Source organism: Phyllobates terribilis, unplaced genomic scaffold (assembly GCF_046119375.1).
Source record: "Phyllobates terribilis strain yellow unplaced genomic scaffold, ASM4611937v1 Scaffold_97__1_contigs__length_5976380, whole genome shotgun sequence".
Classification (NCBI taxonomy): Eukaryota; Metazoa; Chordata; class Amphibia; order Anura; family Dendrobatidae; genus Phyllobates; species Phyllobates terribilis.
In genome coordinates this window covers 3,720,640-3,738,990 of record NW_027362857.1, presented here as the reverse complement: position 1 = coordinate 3,738,990, position 18,351 = coordinate 3,720,640, and the positions used below count along the sequence as shown (strand labels likewise).

At 44.4% G+C, this 18,351-nt stretch overlaps 1 protein-coding gene across 1 annotated transcript in view; it reads right to left on the bottom strand.

Annotated features, from left to right (window-relative positions):
* LOC141198547 (microtubule-associated serine/threonine-protein kinase 3-like) overlaps positions 1 to 17,566 on the bottom strand; it is a 94,672-nt gene extending 77,106 nt beyond the window's left edge. The window contains exon 1 of the mRNA XM_073662981.1: positions 17,534 to 17,566. Within this exon, the coding sequence (XP_073519082.1) occupies positions 17,534 to 17,566 (33 nt within the window). The remainder of the gene's footprint in view (positions 1 to 17,533) is intronic.
* Positions 17,567 to 18,351: the final 785 nt, after the last annotated feature.

The following is an 18,351-nucleotide window of genomic DNA, read 5'->3' as shown; positions in this document are numbered from 1 at the left end:
CCAGAGGGGCACTATTATTATTATAGGGAGACCCAGAGGGGCACTATTATTATTATAGGGAGACCCAGAGGGGCACTATTATTATTATAAGGAGACCCAGAGGGGCACTATTATTATTATAGGGAGACCCAGAGGGGCACTATTATTATTATAGGGAGACCCAGAGGGGCACTATTATTATTATAAGGAGACCCAGAGGGGCACTAATATTATTATAAGGAGACCCAGAGGGGCACTATTATTATTATAAGGAGACCCAGAGGGGCACTAATATTATTATAAGGAGACCCAGAGGGGCACTAATATTATTATAAGGATGCCCAAGGGGAACTATTAATGTGATAAAGAGACCTAAATGATCATCCTAATAAATTGGTATCATGGGGAGTAGTAAATTTAGATTTTCTCCAATGGTAGGCAGGGTCATATTTGTAATAGAGACCCTCATCTTTGAAAGTGGGTGTGGGAGAGTAACATGGGCCTGTGTGTGTCCTATGCCAGAGCTGGGAGCAGCCCCTAGTCCGGCCCTTTTCCCTCAGTAAAGATACTTATTTTAGCCCCTAACACGGTACAAAGATATACATTGTCTTTTAGCCCCGGAATCTGACTTTCTTATTGATACAAAACACTAATTTTTATTGTGTGGAACAGATATAAATAATTTATGTAACAACATAATAATACTCTAACTGCTCAGAAGAGTAAAGCGTCCATAGCTCTATCATCCATGTCTGCATATGGTACCGATGCTCAGCCTATATTGTTGCCTCCTTAAGGGATGCTAGGCAACTTCCTTATAAGGTAAGCTGCCCCTTTAAGAGTAGAACACAAGATTCCATTATGACATCACAATTAACCATCACTACTTCTACAAGTCATTACACTCTAGTTGTCACTTTGACTTTCCGGTGTCATTGTTGTCGGTGTGATAAGCCATATAGCTAGTCATATACAGACTGCGCTTGGATTTACTGGAAATGTCTGGAATTCCTCCAGACAGACTTCAGGTGTTAGCACTACTCCAGGGGATTCTTACCACCTATGACCCTGACTTTGTGCTACCACTACCCGATGGCGTCCTCAGCTTCACTTACCGGCTGGTAATGGAGCTTGTGAGAGATTGCCTGACCAAATACAAACGAGGTCATATAAGCTCAGAATATCTTGAGCATTTACAGAAGAACATATGGACATTAGTACAACAGGTAAATAGCAGACAATCTGCACAAATCATATAGTAATAATGGAAAATAATAATGGAATATAAGTTTAACCTGTACCAAATACCCAGATAAGAATAGCCGGGGAGCAGTAATAGGGCATACAGGCTACATGACAAGGGAGAGGGTGATATCTACAGGGTTATTGGGAGGGTTGTGGAGGTAGGGGGGAATTGGATTGGTTAACCAATTATGGACCACAGAGTTTTCAGTTGTTATGCCTTCATTTTTTCCTCACTTTCTTTCAAGAGCCATAAATTTGTTATTTTTCCATTGACATAGACATGTGAGGGCTTGATTCTTTTGCAGGACAAGTTGTAGCTTTCAGTGGCTCCATTCTATTTACCATACATTGTACTGAAACAAGGGAAAAAAATTCCAAGTGAGATGCAATGGTTCTTTGTGTCGCTATATTCAGGGACCCATAACATTTTAGTTTTCTGTCGATTGGGATGAGTGAAGATTTGAGTTTTGCAGTGAACTTTGTGTACATAGAGTGTCATAGAATCATAGATTCTATGGGTGTTTTGATTGTTTATTATTAATGTTTTTAACTGAAATGAGAAGACAAAAAAAAAACACAAATCCAATTTTTTTTCCTCTTTTCGGTGTTTATTGATCGTATTAATTAATTCCCTATCTTAAAAGATCAGACTTTAACAACCGCATCAATATCAAATATGATCATTCATTTTTTCCTTTCTTTATTTTAAATGGTGAAAAGAGGAGTGATTTGAACTTTTATATTTTTAACATTTTTTTAAATCTTTTCTTCTTTATTTTTAAATTTTTTTTTTCGTTCCCTTAGGGGACTTAATCCTGCAAATCGCTCATACTATATATTGCAATACTACAGTATTGCGCTATATAGTGAAAATCTTGATCTCCTCTGGAGCTCAGCCTATAGCTAAGCTTCACAAGGAGGACCGTGGTTTCAGCAACGGAGGTCTTCAGCAGACCCCTGGTTGTCCTAGAAATGCATTAGACCCCTGTGATCGCCTTGTGGAGGGCCGATGAAAGCAAGAGTGCTCAGGCATCGGTGCATGCACAATTGAAATGATACTGTCACAGACTGACAGCTTTATTTAAATGGTTAACAGAAGAATTCTGCGTTGTCCACGGTTTTTAGGGACAGATGCTGGCTATTTCATATACGCATGTTTGGGGAGCTCAGCTCCTGAGCCCCCTCCACATGTGAGGATCCTTCCAGGATGTTAATAACCCGTACATTTGCGGGAAGGAGTTGAGGAGCTGGGTTACAGGGGGACAATAAAAGGAAGAAGGTAGGAGTTTCACGTTCCAGCATCCAACCAGCCCTTATAAAGAGATGGGAGGAAAGTTTGAAGGCTGGCACTTGATAAGTAGAGGTTTTGGGACGGTCACAGCGGTGGGGGATAGGTTTGGGTCAGAGTCTTGATAAATGTGATGTCCTTTGGACGGAGGTTACTGTTGGGGGAATAGTGACTTTGGTTACATCTCAATATAACTAGTGGACTTCGGTCCTGTGAGGATAGTGGTATTAATGTGGGATATTAATGCCTTAACCCTTGTGTCGGTGTGGTGTCGGTGTGGTGCGGCTAGGGTCTAACTCTTAATTAGGTGTTGTTTTTCTTCTGGTTTAAAGCCTATTAGATATCTACTGTATATAATTGTGGGGCTATCATTGTTGCAGTCACCCCGCGTTTTGAGTTGGAGTCTGCTGTGGCCATTTTACACAGGTCACAAGCAGCCATGTGTCTTATATACATACATTGGGTATGGAGGGAGGACGTGGGGATTTAAAGGTTTACAAGCGACCGGATCCCTCGTCAGTTGTCATGTAGTACTTGTAGTGTAGATAGCATAAGTAACATGGTGATATAAATGGCCTCCTCCGTTTTGCTTTTCCTCTCATGATTTTCCTTTCTTCTTTGTTTTCATCTCTATAGGCTGAAGAAAAATCCCAAAGTGGAGAATTGGCCTTTATTAAACAACTGGCCCAAAATGTCCTGCTTGTACTGGAGTATCCGGCCTACTCAGTGGAGCGCCTGGTAAGGATCTATCATCTTCTACATCTCATGTCCTTGTTGTCTGATCTTCTCCAGATCACCAGCCATATAGCAGAAGCTCAGGTTCATGATGGTGGAGGCCTCCCTGTCCTCTCCAGGCAGACACAGGTTTCCATCTCATGTCATTGTTCTCTGATCTTCTCCAGATCACCAGCCATATAGCAGAAGCTCAGATTTATGATGGTGGAGGCCTCCATGTCCGCTCCAGGCAGACACAGGTCTACATCTCATGTCCTTGTCTCATCTTCTCCAGATTACCAATCATATAGCAGAAAGTCAGTTTCATGATGTTGGCCTCCCTGTCCTCTCCAGGCAGACACAGGTCTACATCTCATGTCCTTGTTGTCTGATCTTCTCTAGATTACCAGCCATTTAGCAGAAGGTCGGATTTATGATGGTGGAGGCCTCCATGTCCACTCCAGGCAGACACAGGGTATTTTATGGCCACCTGTCCCTGTGGCTTCATCATCTGTGAGGACAGTCTGTACTCAGTGGTGCGGAGTTTGTATTTCCGCCTGTGTCTTTGTATAAGGGGGATATCTCCTATAATATAATAGTGTCTGTGCAGGGTCCGGCTTGTATCAAGTCCCCTACATCTGCTGCAGTGTAATCATCATGGACATAATATAGAAGAGAGACGTTCCTGCATCTTCAGCTTTTATTCCCCTGCAGTTTCTATGTCTTAATGTCATTTCTTATTCCTTTTTAGGCCACGATCGGATCATTGAACCTGGGGAGAAATCCTTGTAAGAGCGACTATAAACCGATCAAACTGATCAGCAGTGGAGCCTTTGGGTGAGCTTTACTTTGGTATTATATATATTTCCCAGGGCTCCTTATGACGATGTCTCTGCGTCCTTCCCATGTTATGTTCCCATGGACAAATTATGAGTTCACATCACGGTCCACATCTATCTGTCACTATTCAGGTCAGTTAGGATGTGACGTGGATGAGGACCCCCCATTGGTGATCATCTGTGGAGTGTTATTTTATGTATTTATAGACATGGTTTTCTAGTGATGGCCCCACATTAATCATTAATACAGGAGATCATTTGATGAGATCTATAGATAGATTGTTAATAAGAATTTATAGTAAATCATGTTTTTTTCTCCTCTCCAGGGCCGTCCACTTAGTTCGCCATAAAGACACAAACCAAGTCTGCGCTATGAAGAAAATGGACAAGGAGAACCTGAAAAAGCCAAAGAGGCTTGAATGGGCCTTTCTGGAGAGGGACATCTCAGCATTTGCAGATTGTCCCTTTGTGGTCTCCACGTTCTGCTCCTTTCCTACTAAACTTCATCTATGTATGGTCATGGAGTATGTACCAGATAGGACACATCCATTGTATCTATATCCAGCCCACGTCTGCTTAATCCTAGCACCTATATATGACCACAATGTGCCCACATGGACGGTTACATGTCCTCTTTGCAATTATTATAAGTCATCTGTTACCAAGATGCCTGAAAAACCATTGATCTCTATGAAAGTCCCCCAGTATGTCCTCGCTGAGCACGGCAGCAATTTCCACTATGGGTAAAAGGAAGATTTGTCTTTTTGAAGAGTTTTTATAGATAAGAACGTTCACAGAGAAAAAAATTAGAGGCTCGTAGATGAGGCTCTGTCTCTATGTATAGGGTCTATCTGCAGTATACAGTATACGCACTACATTATACAGTATATATAGACCATCCTGTCCCAATGTCTCCGCCTTCTTCACATTCCCACTCATCATGTGTAATTTACATTGTAACAAACCCTCAGTTCTCATATTTGCTTTCTCCTGTAGGAGGTGACTGTGGTACCCTTCTAAAGCACAGGGGTCCTTTACCAGTCCTCTTGGCCCGTATGTACATTGCGGAAACGGTCCTTGCTGTGGAATACCTGCACAGCTATGGTGTGGTGCACAGAGATCTGAAGCCTGAGAAGTAAGTGACCCCTCTAGCATATTAGAGGGGAAGAAAGTTAGAGTTTCTTATACAGTCTGTGGGTTATTACTTGGTGCTGACACCATCTTTTCTTTCACAGCCTCCTGATAACATCAACAGGACATATTAAGGTCACTGATTTTGGGGTTTCAAAACTCGGCCTCATGAGACCAAACTCAGACTTCTACAAGACTCCAACTAAGGACATCACCAAAGAGTTCCTTGATAAAGAGGTAGGCTTTACTTACAGGGTCTTGTACTTTACAGATCTCATCTTTCTCCTTCTCTGATTTATAATTTCTCTAGAAAAACATTTCCACTGATGTTATGTGTCGCAATTATATTTATTGATCATCATCTCCTTTTTCTGTTGGTTTCCAGACTGCTGGCACCCCTACTTACATGGCCCCAGAAGTTATCCTAAAGATAGGCTATGGAAGGCCTGTTGACTGGTGGTCAATAGGGATCATCCTATATAAATTTCTATTTGGATATCCACCATTTACAGGGGCTTGCAGAAGGAATATTTTACACAGTATCATCCAGGGTAAGTAAAATAATCTGAATGCTTGTGATGTCACTGTTATTTGACTTGAATAGTTCTGTAGTTTTTTCTAGCTTTGTTAAGGAATTTTTTTTTTATGAAAATAAATGAAGAGGTTTTATTTCTTATAATATTTGCTTTTTATATAACAGATGATATACCTTGGAGATGTAATTACTTTCCTCCAACTAATGCTCGAGGCATCATCACTCAACTGCTCAGAAAAATTCCAGCACTGAGACTTGGAACAGGTAATATTAATAGTATTATCAATGAATTATTACAGCGTGACCAGACAAATGATGGGTTCCATGAGGATCAGCACTGAGGTTCTGTACTCTACCTACTTGTCTATTACCCATTCTTCATGCTATAATGTTCAATATATTTCCTTTATGTCGGCTCTGTTACATCTTCAGTTCAGATTAACATAAATTCTACAGATATGGAGCAGTTTCTCTGACAATGACTGTATCACTTTCTTTCTTGTCTTCCTTTTCCAGGAGGCGCAAATGAGATCAAAATTCATCCATTTATGCGTGACTTAGACTTTGACAACCTTTTAAGTCAGAAGCCCCTGTTCGTTCCTGACCTAAAGTCAGATGAGGACACCCGCTACTTTATCAGTAAGTAAAATGAGACGTCATCTGCAGAAAACTGACGTGTGTCTTGTCTTTCATTTTATGTCAAAATCAGTTCCCATCATTATTAGTGATAACATGGTGACTGTCTGGGTATTATACTAATAATCTCTAATAACACTTGTATTTTTTAGCTCGAAGTAGCAGCTTCAAACATATGAATTCAGATGAGGGGGACACAAGTGAGGACAATGACTGGCCAGAAATCAAAAACTTTGCATCAACTTATCAAAGGTCTTCTAAAGTAAGTATGTGGCTAATAAAATGTATGAAACCTATAATTACAAAAAAAAATTAAATATATCTATTTTATATTTCTTTATCTGTTTTAGCTATATATCACCAATACTGGGATGATGACCAATATAGAGCCTATGTCACCTCCACAGTGTTCCCAAGAGAACAGTGATGGAGGCACTGAAGAGCCTATGTCACCTCCAGGGTGTTCCCCAGAGATCAATGAAAAACGCTCAGAAATGTGAGTAGATTATTATTATTATGAGATTTAGTCCTGATATATGTCGGATCCAAATACAAGATACGAGTAACACAAATCTAAATCTAGCATCCACCACCCCATGACTACACAATCTCTGTGGGTCTTACTTGTGATAACTTCTATAACAGCTGATTGTTGCGACCAACCATTCATTTCCAACTCACTACAGGCCAATATTACTAATTAGACTCCATTCTTGCTGGTAAAATGTGGTCTTGAGCAGGATATCTCCTCTATGTTGTCCTAATTGACCTTACAGACAGGTGTTCTTCCGTTATTCTATTGTTTTTTCCTTGTAATTTACGTGTCTTTTTTCTACCAACAGGCAGAAAGAATCTTCCCATTCCAAAACTGTTGGAGACAATCAGTGTTTTACTGCTAAAAACAGTGAGTCATCCTCGCCCTCATTGTCAGGTATGTACAGGTTTATAGGCCATCCAATTATAGCCTATGATCCAAAATTTAAATATTAAGGCTCTAAAATTACTTCCTTTATTCTTTCTGCTCCCCTGAGTATTCTATTTTTTGTTTTGTTAAAATCCCCCATACGGTTCCAGAGTTATGGGCCTTTGTTATTAGTGGTAATTTTTATTCTTTACAAAGGGGCGGTGTTCACAGGATCCTCTGGGGCGTGCCCTTAGGTTACCACGCCCACATGATAAAGACCATAATAATTAACACTAAATAAAAAGTCCCATATCTCTACAACCGTACTGTGGATTTTAGGAAAACAAATATCAGAATACTCAGGGGAGAAGCCGACATAAAATAAGAGCGAATCTTGGACACTTTTGACCTGGTGATGGGTCTTCTTTAAAGTTACAATGAAGTTTTATCCAACTGATTATATAACACTGTGGCTTGCTGAAAGTAATGTCATATTAATATGGGGACATGGTTCTTTGGGGAGACACCACCGGAACCCAGAAAAGCTACAGGTTCATATTAATCAGGTGCATAACTCTATAAAGATACAAAGCTCATCTTTTAGGAGTTTATAATCAACATTTTTTTCTGGCTTTTTGATTAGAATCTCCAGTTCAGAAGAGAAGAAAATATTTTCGAACACTGAGAAAACAACTAAAAACAGAGAAAGTTGAAGAGGGGGAAACTAGGCGAGGTAAGTGTGACGATAATCTCCATGTTGTATAACGTCAGTGAGAAGAAGTCATGTGGAGCAGATGTTATCCGTCAGTGGTGGGATTGTCACATGTATGATGGCTGACAATGATTCTGCTCCTCTGTATGAGATTCCTCTAATGTCATGCTACAGTGACACCACAGTAGTGTCCTCTAATATGGAGTCCCATTACTTACATCAGTTTTACATCTTTTCTCCTAGGTTCTCTCTTCCGCCGGATGATAACATCCTGCCGGCGTGGATTATCCAGGGCTGCTCGTGCTGTCAGAGAAAGCTGTATTTTTGGCTGCTGCCACCAACGCACCATTGACATCTCGAGGACAGAAACCCCCCAAATCTAGCGCTCTGAAGAAACTACAGCACATCCACCATTAATGCTGTACCTGTATGGAAGGAGTTGTACCACCTACCTGTGGCCTCCTGACCAGCAAGAGACACGTGCAAAAGTTGAAGGCTCCTCCAAGAACTTGTCTTCATCCTTCCATGCAATTTTAATTCAAAGAAATAAAAAATTAAAATTGTTTAATGTCTTTTCGCATTTAATTGATTATTACTGACTTTTATGGTATATTAATACTATACCTCATATATAGTATGTCTGAAGGGTTAGATCCCAAACTGGAGAATAGCGGTTCTATGTCTCCCATTAATCCTCTAAACTCTGGCCAAAAATGGAGGAGATGACCAGAGATTCTGTTATTCCTAAGGGTACGTACACACAGCACCTTATAGACGCCAGCATACCCACTGATTTTTTATTTTATAAGACACTTAAGGAAAACATCAGTGTTTTTGTTAACTACATATAAAATAGTGAGCGGCTTCCAAACAGAAGCCACCAGCAGAATGAACCGATCACTTTCTTTAACCACTTCATAATTTTCAAAGCTGGAAGCGGAGAAAAGAAGCTGAAAAAGACTGAAAAATACACAATGCACAGCAAGTTGTTTTTATATTGCAGTGCATATGTTCAATCATTTACATTTTTATCTAGTGCTTTTCATGAGGGATCCAGGTGGAATCCACCTGAAGAAGACATTGTTTGCACATTACGAAGAGTGGCAATTAGTGTTGAGTGAGCACTAAAATGCTCGGGTGCTCGAAGCTCGGGCCGAGCTCACCGTGATACTCGGGTGCTCGACCCGAGCAACGAGCCCAATGTTAGTCTATGGGAGACCCGAGCATTTTTGCGGCGGCACCCCCTACAGTCTGTAGAAAGCCTAAAAAGTGCCCAAAACAATAGTGACAGTGCTCAAATGACATGGGGACAGCATGGGGATCGCCCCAGGAAGCATTTCAGACCCCCAGGTCACTGTTGTCAACAGCGCCGGACTGGGGTGTCTGGGGCCCACCAGGGACATTGACTCCAGGGGCCCACCCACCCTTCAGCTATTTGCAAATACCTGTTAGCCGTTATACCCATTATATTGGCCGCTTCTGCCCATCACTGTGCGCTCACCAGAAATGCGATGTACAATTACTGTAGTTTGCATTAAAGGGTTTTTATTGGTGAAAACAAGTTCTCAGCGATGCACAGGTTGGGAAGGTGATCACTTATTTATTGGTGGAATCAGCACTGTCAGAAGATTGTGGCACTTTGAGTATTTGGTGAGGTAATGTTTTATGAATTTCTCACCAACTCCTGGTTTTGTCTTATAAATACAGAGGTGAAAATCTCACCAAATGCCAACTTGCTTTCTCTGGTGAACCTCTGCAACTGCATCTCTGCTGCTGTGTAATAGTCACAGGGCAGGGAGGGGTTAAACATCCAAGTATTTAATATCTATTGGAAATAAAGAGGTTTCCCCTTATTGATATCAGATAAAACAAATGACCAACCACAATCCACTCTACCAAGACCAATATTACCAGATAGAAGGCATAAATACCACCACACCGTGACCAGATCACATATTACCACCACATAGTACCCAAATAATGCCACATACAAGGCACAAATACCGCCACACCATGACCAAAGCACATAATACCACCACATAGCGATCAAATGCTACCAGATACAAGGTATAAATACTGACACACCATGAGACCACATATTACCACCACATAGTGACTGAATAATACCACATACAAGGGACAAATATCGTCATGTCATGACCAAAGCACATAATGCCACAACATAGTGACAAATAATGCTAAAATAATAAAAATGTAAAAAAGCTCTGTATATTGGGTCAGTGTACAGGTTATACAGTGATCACCAGTGATATTATACACAGGAGCTCTGTATATAGTGTACCGGTTATCAGTCATCACCAGTGACATTATACACAGAAGCTCTGTATATAGTGTCAGTGTACAGGTAATGCAATGATCACCATTAATATTATACACAGGAGCTCTGTATATAGTGTCAGTGTGTGTGTATAGGTAATACATATACTCAACATAGGTAATACACATACTCACCAGTGATGTCTCTAGGTGAAGTTCTTTATCTGCAGACCGATATATCCCATCTTCTATGCAGGACTTATCTCTGCAGAAAATAACATAGTTAGCTATAACTGATCACTTCCAGAGCACAATCCACACTTTTCCCAAGATTTCTACACTGCATGAAATGACAAAAAAGCAACATAGTGCCGCACTACACAGTAACAGTGCTCCAGTGTCATTCTGTGCCTGCTCATCTGTCAGCAGACATATTTCTCTGATGGCAAAGATGTAGCAGAGCTGAAGACAGAAGACCCATGGATTACGTCGGAGCGAGGATTTTTTTTTATTAAAGATAGAGTCCCTTAGGTACGTTCCTGCTTTTATGCGGCGCTTTAGACCGCTCGCGTAAAAGAAGTGCCAAAGAAAGCTGGAAACGCCTTCCAGCAAAAGCTATGGATTTTGCTGAAAAGCGTTCAGATGCCGCGTTTTGCCACGTATTTTTGCGTGGGCGCTTTCACTGCAAAAGCGGCCGCGCAAAAAGAATTGACATGCCAATTCTTGGCGTTTTTTTCAGCGCGCTTTCCCCATAGGCTACATGTTAACATGCCTCGGGAAAAGCGCGCTGAGAAAAGCGCAACGTCGGCATGCAGTAGAGATTTTTTGCGCCGCGTATGAACGGAGCCTAAATGGGTTTTGTGTTTTATTTTTAATTAAAAAAAAAATTTGTGTTTTTTTTCTATTTACTAGAAATTCATGGTGGCCATGTCTAATTTGGCGTGACAACATGAATTTCGGGCTTAGTACCGGCTGATAATACAAAGCTGGCCTGGTACTAACACTATTATTACCCAGGGTGCCACTCACCACCAGGGCCGCTGGAAGAGCCAGGTAAAGCGCCTGGAAATTTTCAGGGGTGGCTGCGGGCTGCGATTTTCAGTGTGGGGGGCCAAGAACACTTGGGCCTTACCATGCTGAGAATCCCAGCCCCCAGCTCCTTTGTTTTATCTGGCTGGCGATCAACATATGGCAGGAGCACACACCTTTTTCTAAAAAAAAAATATTTTAAATAAGTTTAAAACAAATATTCGGCTTCTCTGTCTTTTGATCGGCAGCCAAGGTAAAGCCAGGCAGCTGGGGGTGGCAGTACGTAGCTGTCCGCTTTATCTGCGGTGAGAATCAAAAATTCTGCAGAGCGCTACACCGTTTTTAAAAATGATTTCTTTTCACACTTCTATATGTCACAGACCCAACAGCCAATCACAGATGCTGTCAAAGAGGATGGGCGTCTGTGATTGGCTGTTTGAGTAATCTACAATCAGCCCATACATTCTAGTATGGTACTATGTATGGGCTGCTTTCAGGTTACTCAAGCAGCCAATCACAGACGCCCATTCTCAGTGTCAGCGTCTGTGATTAGCTGTTGGGACTGTCACACATATAGAAGTGTGAAAATAAATAAATAATAAAACAAAAATGACAGCGCTCCGCAGAATTTTTGATTCTCAGCGCAGATAAAGCAGACAGCTACGGGCTGCCATCTCCAGCTGCCTGGCGATCAAAAGTCAGGAAAGCCCAATGTTTTTTTAAATTATTTAAAAAAATAATTAAAAAAAAAATACGTGGGTTCCCGCCATATTTTGATCGCCAGCCTGGTAAAAACCAGGCAGCTGGGGGCTGGGATTCTCAGCATGGTAAGGCCCAAGCATTCTGGGCCCCCCACGCTGAAGACGGCAGCCCGCAGCCACCCCTGGAATTGGCGCATTCATCATAGCACCATTTCCCTGCGCTTTATCCGGCTCTTCCAGCGGCCCTGGTGGGGGTGGCACGCTGGGTAATAATGGGGTTAGTACCAGCTTTGTATTATCAGCTGGCACTAAGCCTGAAATTCATGGCGTCACGCCAAACTAGACATGGCCACCATGAATTTCTAGTAAACAGAAAAAAACACATGTAGGGACTCCATCTTTAATAAAAAACAAAATCCTCGCTCTGACGTAATCCACGGATCTTCTGTCTCCAGCTCTGCTACATCTTTGCCATCAGACAAATACCCCTGCTGACAGAGATGAGCAGGCACAGAATGACACTAGAACACAGTTGTCAGAGAAGTGCTCAGCTGGCCTCCAGCCGCCGACCATGTTTTCCTGTGCGTTGCAAATAATGCATACTTTCAAACACATGCCTATTTTTGCAATGCAAGTCTACAGTACACTGCGTCTGCACTGATTTACAACGGATCCGTTGTAACGCACAGTATAAACGCAATGTTAACCCAGCCTAACAGCAGCGAGAAGGGGAGACGGAGCCCTGGAGACCGCCAAGTCAGTCTACTGGTGGTACTATCATGCCCATTGCCCAGTATGTCCTCCCAGCCTTTGTGGTATTATTATGCCCATTGCCCAGTATGTACTGCCAGCCTCTGTGGTACTATCATTCAAGCTCACATGGCATGTCCTGCCAGCCAGCCACTGGTGGTAGTAGTACTAGCATGATAGTACCACAAAGGGCCGGCTCCAGGTTTTTCTGGGCCCTGGGAGAAAGAGTCTCAGTGGGCCCCTTTAACACATACCACGATTCATGATGCACAGATACCGCAGAGAAATATAAGTATAGTACAATGCAAAGATTTCACTTCTTATATTACATGAGTGATATCTATTGTAAATTATATAATAGCTCAGAAACCGGCGAATCGCTCCACACAGTATACTGGCCTCCAAAAAGTGCTCCATACAGGATACTGGTCCCCATATAGCGCTCCATACAGAATACTGGTCCCCATATAACGCTCCATACAGGATATTGGTCCCCATATAATGCTCCATACAGAATACTGGCCCCCATAAAATGCTCTGTACAGAATACTGGCCCCCATATAACGCTCCATACAGGATACTGGTCCCCATATAACGCTCCACACAGTATACTGGCCCCCAAAAAATGCTCCATACAGAATACTGGACCCATATAATGCTCCTTACAGAATACTGACCCCATATAACGCTCCATACAGAATACTGGCCCCCATAAAATGCTCTGTACAGGATACTGGCCCCATATAAAGCTCCATGCAGGCTGTTCCCCCCACACAATGCCCTATGCAGGCTGTTCCCCCCCTTATAATGCCCCATGCAGGATGTCACCACCCTCCATATAATGCCCCATGCAGGATGTCACCTCCCCCATATAATGCCCCATGCAGGATGTCACCTCCCCCATATAATGCCCCATGCAGGATGTCACCCCCCTCCATATAATGCCCCATGCAGGATGTCACCTCCCCATATAACGCCCCATGCAGGATGTCACCCCCCATATAATGCCCCATGCAGGATGTCACCCCCCATATAATGCCCCATGCAGGATATCACCCCCCCTCTCTTTAAAATGCCCCATGCAGTTTGTCACACCCCCCTTTTATAATGCCCAATGCAGGATGTCACCCTTCTCTTTAAAATGCCCCATGCAGGATGTCACCGCCCCCATATAATGCCCCATGCAGGATGTCACCCCCCCATATAATGCCCCATGCTGGATGTCACCCCCCATATAATGCTCCATGCAGGATGTCACTCCCCCATATAATGCCCCATGCAGGATATCACCACCCCACCCATATAATGCCCCATGCCTCCATACATTAAATAAATAATCGAATACTCACCTCACTCCTCCTCACCTGTTGCCGCTGCTCAGGTCTGGACTCCAGCGCCGCAGGATGTCAACCCCCTCCATATAATGCCCCATGCAGGATGTCACCTCCCCAATATAATGCCCCATGCAGGATGTCACCCCCATATAATGCCCCATGCAGGATGTCACCCCCCCTCTTTATAATGCCCCATGCAGGATATCACCCCCCTCTCTTTAAAATGCCCAATGCAGGATGGCACCCCCCTCTTTAAAATGCCCCATGCAGGATGTCACCCCCCATATAATGCCACATGCAGGATGTCACCCCCCATATAATGCCACATGCAGGATGTCACCCCCCCCATATAATGCCCCATGCTGGATGTCACCCCTCCCCCATATAATGCCCCATGCAGGATGTCACTCCCCCATATAATGCCCCATGCAGGATATCACCCCCCCCCCCCCATATAATGCCCCATGCCTCCATACATTAAAAAAAATAATAATCAAATACTCACCTCACTCCTCCTTACCTGCTGCCGCTGCTCAGGTCCGTACTCCAGCGTCGCCGGCGTCTTCCCGCTCTGCGCTGCCTGTGATGGCTCAGGGGAGGGCGCGGTGGAAAGACGTCACCGCACCCTCTGACCTGATATGTCACAGGGAGCGCAGAGCAGAAATACAGCGGATCTGCGGAGGCAGGAGGAGAGGTAAGTATCCGGCTGCTGGGCCCTGAGCAAGCGGGGGAGAAGGGCGGGCGCTGGCACCGCTCTCCTCCGCCCATAGCCCGATTCATGCTTAGTATGTCCTGCCAGCCTCCTTGGTACTTTCATGCCCACCCAGCATGTTCTGCCAACCACTGGTGGTAGTACATGCTGCTAGGCATAGTAACAGTAACGAGAGGTTGGCAGCAGGACAGGCTGGGCAATGGGCATGATGATAATCATGCCCATTGCCCAGTAGCATTTACTGCCAGCCTCGGCCAGGGGTCCTCTCAGTCACCCCTCCCCCCTATCCCTTCCTCCCCTCCCGGCCCCTGCTTTTCATACTCACGCGTCGAGATGAGCTGCAGGCCTGCAGCCGCTGCCTAGGGCAACGGCGGATCCGTCCTCCACAGCGCGCACAGGAAGCAGTCCCAGGGCGATGACGTGATCGCCCGATGACGTCATCGCCCTGAGACTGACCTCCTGCGCACGCGCCGGCAGAGGCGGCAGAGGGGCACTGTGGCAGCAGGCAGAGCAGGGAGACCGGTCTCCTTGCTGTGCTGCTGCAGAGGGCCCATCACTAATTATATCGGCAGTGCTGCCTATCTGATTAGCGAACCGGAGGGTCCTCTGTTCTCTGTACAGGGCCCAGTGGGTGTGGGGGCGGGGCTTAGGGGCATGGCCATCGGAGCCCACCGGGGGTTTTCCAGATCATACGGTGGGCCAGTACGCCCCTGCCCATAAGGGCACACACTGTGCAATTATCTGAGATTCTAGTGTGACCTCCGCAGGGAAGATGAGAGTGATACGTGGTGCAGAATACGTTGGTCTATAAGCAGGCATGCAATACATGGGGTGCAGAGAAAAAGGTTGCACTTGGGTCACGACCTGACTAAGGAGGCACGGTACCGTGTGAGGCTTATTCTCTTAGCTCCCCCGCCAACAATTTATATACAAATAAGATATTATACAGTGCTACATTATACAAGGTATAAAGGATGGTGCCCACATAAGAGTGCCATTCTTTAGCAACAAAATAACAGTGCCACTCAGAGCCAAAATAAATACGGCTATATAGTGTTCTCAAGATAGCACAATAGATTGCTCAAATAAATACTGTCATACAGTGCTCACATATTATCACTATGAAATGCCCAAATAACTACCACTTTACAGTTCTCACATGTTATGACCATACAGTGCTCAAATAAATACTACAATACAGTGCTCACATATTATCAAAATACAGGCACAAATAAATAGTAACGGACATTGTTCACATATTATCACTATGCAGTTCTCAATGCATAATCTAACAGTGCTATTGACGCGCCCCCTGGGCCGTGGGGTACCCGGTGCCGGGACAATAAATGCTGGGGGATGATGTCACAGTGGCGATGACCCGGTCCGTGACCCAGGGCGGTCAATAAAAGGGGTTATTTATAGGGGATTTATAGTGTTTTTATAAAGTTCGTGACGCCACCTGTGGATTCTGGTAATAGGTACCAGCGCTGCTTCAGACCTCTGGGGCGCTTGATAGGGCAGCTGGGTTGGAGTGGCTCCCCACAGGTGGAGCGGGCCCCAGGGCAGTGTAGAATGGTAGGTGGTGATGATGGGGCTTGTAGTGCAGGAGAGATGGCGCAGAGGAAATAACTGACGGAGGCAGTGGAGTCCTGTCATCCGAGTTTACTCACAGTTCTGTTCAAGTTCCTCAGGTACACTGTACGGGTGTCAGCCTCTCGCGTCACACTGCGTATGCCAGACAGGGGTTCAGCACTTCCTCAGGTATATCAGGAGCGCTTGACGGGACCCCGCTTTTGTGTGTTCCTCTCTAGACCGACTTCCCGCGCTGGGTCTTCTCCCTCCTGCCCTGCTCCTTCCAGTAAAGTCTCGAACGGGTACTCCGTGATCCCTCTGGACAACTTGGAGTTCCCGGACCTACTTGGTGCCCTTTTCGGTGACTTAGGTGTGAGAGTACGGCGACTGCACCCTGGAAGTGCAGAAGCCTCCGGTTTTCTGGCTGAGACGTGAAGTACTCGGCCAGTCCGGGGACTGGTTCCCCTCTTGCGGCCCGATCCCTCTGACGCTTGGCAGATTCAGGCGTACGGGTGGCTTCCTGCTCCTTCCATACCCCTGGGATCCCTTTCCTTAATGAAGCCTTCTCCTCTGCTCCCCTCCTGGGCCTTCCTGGCTAGGCCCCACTCTGGAGCAGAGCTCCTGACGAGACTCTGCTCCCCTCCTACTCCTCTTCCACTTACAAAAGACTACTCACTGATCTAAGATGGCTTCTCTTTTTATGTGTTTTTCTAAAGTGCTCCCCTGAACTACGTCCTCCACCCACACGCACTACATGGTACCCAATCTCTTTGGTTCTCCCTTCTCCAGCCAGGGACGGGGCAGCAAATCAGAGTGCATCTTGCCCTTCCAGCCGGCCTGGAGTAGTGTAGTGATGGGTGCTGGTGTTGTGGTCCCGGGCAGTACTCCATCCTTACCTGAGAGAAGGAGATACCACACCTCTGGGTGAGGTGCAGTAACCCTGTGGCGACTGAACCCTCAGGGGCGCCACACTATACAATGGCTAACTAAAAATACAATAATTAGACTGAGTCATGGTCATAACCATGTCAATCATTCGTGGCACCAATATAGAAGCAGGAGGCTGATGGGACCCATGTGTAAATGCCCAGGGAAATGTCTGTGCTTCATATGAGGGCATCAGCACTATTATTTTGGGAGGCCTTGTTTCAGGGTTTGCATTGGGTCCTAGTTACTTGCTGGCCACCTTCTTCGGAGCGGCTCTCCATCACCCCTCACCACAATTCAGTAGACCCATACCAGCTATTACTGAAATTATTGATTGCCAAGTGTAACAGCGGAAAATAAATTATTGAAAAAAAATAAATAAATAAGCACGATGCTCCCCGATCCTCTGGGCGGCATGTAGACTTCTTTTTATAATTTTATAAACTTGTGTATTTATAGATTTGATGTTATTAATCATTAATGGTCCATTACTTATTATTCCTCTATGCAGTCCTTTCTCCAGCTCTGGTGTTATATACTTATTTTATAAAAAAAAAAAAAGTTCCAGTTATTAGCTAAGGCTGAAAATAAATAAAGTTTTAGAGTCCGTAAAATATAAAAGCGGTTTTTTATATTGGGATTTCTTATAGCAAACTCATCTTCTGCTTGTGAGTGCACATTGCTATATAATGACGCAGCCACCCAACCAACCCGAACCAAAGACACCCCAGTGACAGCCACATAGTCACTATATAGCTCTCACTGGCGGTAAACTGACCGTTTTAGGCAGCGGATGCAACCAAAACTCACTCATGTACTTGAAATCCCACCTACCCAGTTTTTTCATTGACTAACGTGGGCTAGGTTTCAACCACATCGGAAAAAGGTGATGAGTGAGCACATATTTCATAGGTATCCGTTTGATCCGATGATCTAATATTGGCGATGCCAGGGGTTCTGGGGTAAGAAGAAGCTGCTCACACTGCTGTCCACCCTAGTAATGGAGATACCAGGGGTGCAGTGGTAAGATGAGGCTGCTCACACTGCTGTCCACCTGTCTAATTGA